Genomic DNA, 7,932 nt, shown 5'->3' on the forward strand with positions numbered 1-7,932 from the left:
ACTTTAAACGCGTCTTCTGAACAATTTACGTTGCGATTATACAGTCGTCCTCACATATAAACCACTGAAATCGAAATAAAATCCATCTGTATTGCACGCCATATAAAACTCACTGTCACGTTATGCAAAATTTATTATCACGTGAAAATGAACCATTGATCTGATCTCGGGATTAGCTCTCTAAATGAACAATGAATCTCAAGTACCAGCACCGTATCGTATTTCATAAGATGTAGATACGTCGTATTACATCAAGTGATGATAAAATACGAGTAATTGTATCATTATCGTTGACGATCGTTTCGAAGTGTTATGTGCGAGTTGAATTTCGATTGAAAATTCGTTAAAAAAATTTCATCAAGAAAATATTCGCGTCAAATTATACGAGTACAAAAATGGTATTTAATTCCGTTCTAGCAGTTTGTAACTGTACCTCATCTTCAACACATTCAGATCACCAAACTGATGACTTGGAGAAGCCATCATCATGCGAAAAAAATGCAACCAAGGACGACTACGACCCTCATTCTTTCGGTAAAGAACATTATCCTTCCTTTTTCTGGGGCACGTTATTCAACATGTTTAAAACCATCATCGGAACTGGTATGTTAGCTTTGCCATTCGCTTTCAAAAGCGTCGGATACGGCGTCGCAATCGTCGGTATCTTTTTAGGAGGACTCATTTACACTCACGTTTTACATCTGTTGATGGAAGTCGAATACGAACTCTGCAAGAAACTCAAGACGCCTAATCTGACGTACCTGGGTATTATCACAAATTCTTTCGAGCAAGGACCACGAGGTATTCGTAAATTCATCCCTGTCGCTAAATTCCTCACATATTTCCATTACGTTTTCAACAAATGTATATCAAATTCCATATACTTGATCACTATTGGTGGAAACATGCAAATAATCATTAATCATTACTGCGATGCTAATTTAACCATCGTGTATGCAATCAGCGCGGTGATGGTGGTGATAATACCGATGGCTTTGATCCGCAATTTGAAATTCCTGGCACCTTTATCGATATTGACCAGCATATTCTGTATCATCAACGTAGTTTTGATCTTGTCCATTCCTACAGATTACGACAGTTCATCGGAAATCAAAGCCATCGCAGATATCACTAAGTTCCCTGATTTCTTCGGCTTGTCTTTGGGAGCATTCATGTGCACAATGATAGTAGTGCCTTTGAAGAACAACATGAGGTATCCGAAGACATTCACCAGCTCTTTCGGCGTCATCAACGTCACATTATCAGCTGTTGTAGTGATCTACTGTATCTTTGGATGTTTGGGATACGTGAAATATGGCGACAGTCTTCATGGAAGCATTCTTTTCAATTTACCTCCAGATGGTCTGGTTACACTCGTTGTTCTGAATCTGTACACGTTTTCTGTTTGTGTCTCTTTTATATTAACTTTGTTCACGATATTCGATACATTATGGAGTAACTTATTCGTAAATCGTAAAATGAGCCATCCTATAATGGCGGAGTACGCTTTGAGAATTTTTCTATGCATTACTGCTTACTTCCTCGCGGTTATTTTACCTGATTTTAAAATAATGGCTAGTTTATCAGGAGTTATGGCGATATTAATGGAGGAAACCATGCCCATCTTTTTGCATATTTTGATGCTAGTCCAAATTAAACATAAAACCATAAGAGTATATTTGAGCTTATTGAAAGATCTCGTACTTATTTCTATATGTTCGTCATTATTTTTCGCAGCTTTAATCCAAGTTATTCGAAGTATTATTAAGTTTTATAGCTGAATTGAATACATGTTCTCAATTTTTTTTTAGAATTTTTGTGTTTTTTTTTTCGACGGTTGTGATGAAGTTTGTATTCCCTTTCGACCTACCGAAGTAGATTATTCAAGATTTCTTCTCAAACTCGAAAATGAGAACGATTTTGGCTTCGAACGTAAAATTAAAATCTTACCTTGCAAGAAATAAATCCACGACGAAAATTCCTCACACTCAATCAACCCCCGCCATACTGCCTCATCCTCTCTCTGGTACGGCCCTCGTTCAGTAAATTTATTACAGTAAGTCGCGTTGCAGTACATATACTCGTAGGTAGGAGCCAGGAGGTACGTAGTATACTGGGCAATATAAACTCGCAATCGGTAACGAGACCGGGTTAAAACCACCGATGACCTAAAACCACCCATCATTTGCGAGCTGACACGTTAAAGCTCGGGCTTTCAACGTTGTTTGGTAAATTAACACTAACAAATTAAACGGCAAAACGGAACGAATTCGTGTGGCAGAACTGTCCACAGGAATTAAATCTTCTCGTCTCCGAGGCGAAGCCACGTACTAAGATTAAACCTGTACAAGACCGATAATCCGAACTGGACTCCGGAGGGATTTGAAAACGTGATGGTGTATACATAAAGGTAGGTAGCTTCCTCGTATATGTAGGGTTAATAACCGGTACATTTTGGAACGAAGCATCTCTGTTGTGTGGGTAACATTTTACTTGGACGTCTATCTCTGTATAATGTACGTAAGATTGTTTTTTTTTTTGGTTACCTAGAATTTCAGGATTGTTTGGTACCTATATGGAGACATAAAATAATCTATAGCTTACACACCTATGCATTAACTCTCATCTACGTACTCGTATATGTATAAATTGATTCAAAAGAATATCCATTTCAGATTAGTTGAAACTCTGTCTGATAGTAGGTGTTTCATTTCAAACATTAAGCTTGTTGATTTTTTTCAAGTTTTTTAAAAATTTGCTTTCAACTACAGTTGGTGCCGAAAATATTTGGTTTAGGTTTAGCTCCATTGTTTTTTGTTACATGCTCGTGTAATTTTAGAGATCAATCAAAAGTATGTAATTAGTGATTCTAAAAGCTCGATTCTTCCTCTCTCAGAATCACTATTCACTTTTGACCGTTTGTATTTTTAGCCTAGAGAAAAATGAATATTTGTAAAACACAACAGAAATGTCAATTCCAAAAATATTTGGTTTGAATGTAAACAATCACTTTTTGGGATTTTTTGAGAAACACATGAGAAATTTTGAACTTGGACTTGTAACAACTTTTTTGTATGTATTGTCGCTCACTACTGTGTATCATTTTATGAACGTTTTGAATTGGTTTAAGCACGTTTTAATTGTTTTAAATCAAAATTGGCCGAAAAGGCAAAAACATCCAATAGAAATCCAAAAATGTGTAATTTCTTATTTTCAAAAAAGTAAATTGAGGAGGTGGATAGCAAAACGCAATCACTCCATTTTTGGATTTTTTGGGAAATTAGGAAAAATTGTCAGGAGGGGAAGGGTGGGGGGTCGAGTTCCGAAATTGGTGTCAAATGAAAGGGGAAGGTGCCACAAATAAAATTTCCACTCAATTTCAAAATTTCGGTCACCTGGGTAAGCACAGTGAGGAAAAGAAAAAAAAGTTATTGCGTTTTGAACGCAAAATTTTTTTTTGGTATTTTTCTGCAAAAAAACGTATTTTTTATTTGAAAAAATTGAAAAATTATAGAAAAAAACTTCTGTTTAATCGAGAATTTTCGATAAAAAACAATTATAAAACTGGAATGTGAAATTCAAATAATTCCCGTGTGTGATATGGCATTCAGAGAGTGGCAACGAAAGCACCATTTTTTTAAGTAACTCCTACCCAACGATTTTCATTACCCACCCGATGAAAAAAAAACAGTGTTACCACATCTGCGCAACTGAAATGTATAAAAAGTAGTGGAGTTATTGCATTTTGCAAACAAAATCTCATTTTTTAATGCATTTAGCTCTAAAATCAGACTTGTTTTCCTCGATTGCGCTATGATATTCAACTGATGGACAAAATCTGACACCGGGAATGGATTCCCCGTTGAATTTTACATAAGGATAGATATCAAACTCAATTTTCGTAATTTTGGAGTTATTGCGTTTTGCTATCCACCTCCTCAACTATAGGTATGCTCGTAAAGAAATAGCTGATAACTTGTAAATACCTGGGAGTACAGTTGGTGATATTGTTATAAGATTCAAAAACAAAAACAGAGTAGCTTCTATCCCACAAAGAGGCAGACCAAAAGTTCTAAGCAAACATGATGAGTGAGTAATCTTCTGAAAAATCCAAAAAAGAATAAAAAATTAAAGGCTTCAAAGTTGACAATGGAAGTCAATCAAGTGATTTTGAAACAAATTTTGCCAAAACCTGTTTAAAAAACCTAACACAATTATGAATACAATGGTAGAATAGCATGAAAAAAAAACTTTTATGAATGATAAGAATAGAAGAATACACAGTCTCGCCATAAGTTCTGACCCTACTTTAAACGCTTCTAATACAAAAACGAAATTTTAAAAACGTAAAAGTGATTATATATTCGGAAAGTAGATGAAAAAATCTTTAATTTGACTGTATTTAGCTGCAACATGCTGCTCAAGGCGCTTAACAAAACGGGAATGACAGATGAAACGACAGAAGCCCCACGTACGCAAAAAACCAAAAAAAAAAAATTGATCGAAAAATTTTTTTTGAAATTTTTTTATGCGCATCAATTTTTTTTTACTAAAATAGTAATTTGGTGATCCTGGAGCACAGAATTATTGTTTTAGTGAAAAAAATTTGATGCGCATAAAAAAATTTCAAAAAAAAATTTTTCGATCAATTTTTTTTTTTGGTTTTTTGCGTACGTGGGGCTTCTGTCGTTTCATCTGTCATTCCCGTTTTGTTAAGCGCCTTGAGCAGCATGTTGCAGCTAAATACAGTCAAATTAAAGATTTTTTCATCTACTTTCCGAATATATAATCACTTTTACGTTTTTAAAATTTCGTTTTTGTATTGGAAGCGTTTAAAGTAGGGTCAGAACTTATGGCTAGACTGTGTACAAGTGAAGCATGTGTTTCCAAAACGCACTAAGTCCAAAAAAATATTGATAAGAAATTCATGGTACTTAGTACGATTTGGAAACGTAGAAATGGACCAAATTGGCTGATTTTTTGATATGTTGTAGCCAAGACCCTTAGACACAACATATCAAAAAATCAGCCATTTTGGGCCACAACTTTATGCTAGATGGCCTTGCAACCTCAGAATCTTTGAAAATGGACTTAGTGCGTTTTGGAAACACATGCTTCAAGTATATTTTGCAAGAGAGTATGTTAATCAACCTAACAAGTGAAAATTACTGGAACAATGTTATATTTTGCGATGAAAGTAAATATGTACAATGTATTTGGATCAGATGGTCATCAAATTATATGGAGAAGACCAAATGAAGCACTAAATCCAATAAACTTACAACCAACTGTAAAGCATAGTGTGCGTGTCATGTCATGGTATGAGGTTGTATTATAACTTCTGGGGTGGGGGAATTAGTCTTCATCAATGGAAAGATGAACAGCCAGCAATATCTTCCTAACTTTCAAGTTAGGTATCTCTTCTCCACTGCTCAGAAATATGGAATTGAACAAATGTTTAAATTCCATCGAGAAAAATATCAGAAGCACGAATCGCAACTAATTCAAGAATGGCTGCTCTACAAAGTTCCTAAAATTCTCAAACCACCCACCCAATCACCAGATTTAATTAGACTGAAAAATGTGTTCATCGCCAAATTCCTCTGTTTCAAAGTTGAAAAACAATTGAAAGAAGAATGGGAAGCTACATCTTCTGATTATTCAAAAAAAGTCATCTCAAATATGCCAAAAAGATTGAATGCAGTAATTAAATTGAATGGTTATGCCATGAAATATCAGGTTTAGTTATATTTTAAACTAAATCATTGATTTTGTTTATTTTTTTTTTAATCCTAGAGATGTACTTGTTTTGTTTTTATTTGTTTATTTATTAAAACAGAATATTTTTGGAATGCCTATTTTTGACTTGTTTTACAAATATTCATTTTTCTATGGGATAAAAATATTAAAGGGCAAAAGTGAATAGTGATTCTAAGAGAGGAAGAATCAAGCTTTCAGAATCACTAATTATGTACTTACTTTTGATTGATCTTTATAAAATTATGCGAACAACTAATATGTTTCTCACCAACTGTATGAACTTGTTTCCATTTTCTAAAAAATATTTGAATAGTTTTTATACTTGTAAGAAAAATGAAAAAAAAAAAATTGCCAACAACAGCAACCTGAATACTTGGTACAAGTTTAAATGTGAGATTTATCAACAAAAATTTGGGAATCATATGGTATTGAAATGCCATGTAGTATGACATCAACATGAAAGAAATATCCTTAGCTCAATCCTTAACTTCTTCAACAGTGATTACATCAATCTCAGCTGTGAGCTATCAAATTATTGCCAATGCTAACCAATTAAGCACATCTGCAGAAGTTCTACAATTTTCAGCTCAACCTGCAGCTTTAGCAGCCATAGTTGGTGATCCAAACCTCTCTCCAACTGCCCACGTCATATTGAGGAAAAAATTGAAAAATATTTAGGCCACTTGAAATCACTTGCTCACAACGCAAGAAGTGAGCAAAATTGTACTGTGTCCCACTGAGCATCAACTACTACCCCTGCTAATACAATGGAGGCAACATCAATGACATTTTTAACAATTTTAACAATAATAATTCTAATACCTACCTGTGATTTTGTGGTAAGTGAGTTAGCCAACGCCTTTAAAAGCAGAATAATAATATGCTCTTTTAAAATTAGACCTACTGCTGAGTTCAATGAAGGGATAAGAGAATTTGTAAAAGCTGTCACCCTATATGTAATTTTTTTTTTTTTTTTGAAATCTCTCAAAGACATGGAAATTGTAGATATAATTTTGAATTTTTTGCTAATTTATCATGTAAAACATCTGAACATTGAAGATGTCACCTGTACAACAATTATTGACATCGACATTTACATCTCCAAACATAGAAGATGTTACCCATACCTAAAGATTGTCAACAACGACATTTAAACTAGGTATGTTTTTTTCAACATAGTGATGGAAAAGTGTTCAATTAGTACTAGGTAGGTTTTTTTAGAAACTTTCTCATAATTTCTGACAACATTGTGGAGTTGATATTGAATTTCACATCAATGTTAACATCGACAAGAAAATGTATTAGTTTAGTACTCATTGATAAAATATTGCACCTTTTTCAATACAATGAGTTTATGTTCAACATCTACATGGTAGGTACAGACTTTCTGTCTGTACCTCTTGGAGGTGGTCCTGCTTCGATGCTGCTTTCAGCACAAGCAAAATTGTCAATTTTGAAACTAAAATTTTATAACTTTACATAGCAGGATATAGAATAGACATACATTTTGATGCCAATGTCGATCCATGATCCATCAACATCCATCACTTTTGGATTCCACATGTCGATGTAAATTTTGATCCTGTGTCGAACCAATTATCAACATGAATGCTGATCAACATTGGTTGACAATCACATCGACAATTGGCTCAACACAAGGTCAAAATTCACATCGACATAAATGGGATCCAAAAGTGACGGATGTGTATGGGTAGACATTTACATCAAAATTAGCATAGTCATTGTTGTATGGGCAAATCCTTCAACACAAAAATGTGATTTTCAATTCCTCACCATCTGATATTTACAAGCATTATACTCAAACTTTTAAAATATGATAGATTCAAAAATTGAAGAATTCTAAGGTATTGGTCAGGGTGGATGCTGAAAAATGTACTTTTTTTGAAAATAAATTTCAACAAATTTAAGCCCCTTAATGCCTCTTCTCATTTTCCATTGCATCAATGGTTGCAGGAAAAAAAGTGGTTCTCAATATCTTGAATGAGGATACTGCATGTTTTGCCTGGTGTATAGTTGCTTCTCTCTCAAATTTACAACAAATTCATCACCATGAGAAACAGAGTTCTTACACACATTATTCCAAGTTTCCAGAGATTAGTTCTTATGGTTTGTCATTCCAACTGAAATTAGTGGATGAATATAGAATGTGAA

At 34.1% G+C, this 7,932-nt stretch overlaps 1 protein-coding gene across 1 annotated transcript; it reads left to right on the forward strand.

The window, feature by feature from the left end:
- The first annotated feature begins 244 nt into the window (after positions 1-244).
- On the forward strand, positions 245-1,813 carry LOC135833730 (proton-coupled amino acid transporter-like protein pathetic). The gene has a single exon (XM_065347490.1). The coding sequence runs from the start codon at positions 396-398 to the stop codon at positions 1,779-1,781; it is 1,386 nt and encodes a 461-aa protein (XP_065203562.1). The 5' UTR covers positions 245-395; the 3' UTR covers positions 1,782-1,813.
- Positions 1,814-7,932: the final 6,119 nt, after the last annotated feature.

Source organism: Planococcus citri, chromosome 1, assembly GCF_950023065.1.
Source record: "Planococcus citri chromosome 1, ihPlaCitr1.1, whole genome shotgun sequence".
NCBI lineage: Eukaryota > Metazoa > Arthropoda > Insecta > Hemiptera > Pseudococcidae > Planococcus > Planococcus citri.

Excerpts from the sequence above, each read along its gene's own strand:
- LOC135833730 (XM_065347490.1), top strand. The coding sequence starts at position 396 with ATGGTATTTAATTCCGTTCTAGCAGTTTGTAACTGTACCTCATCTTCA.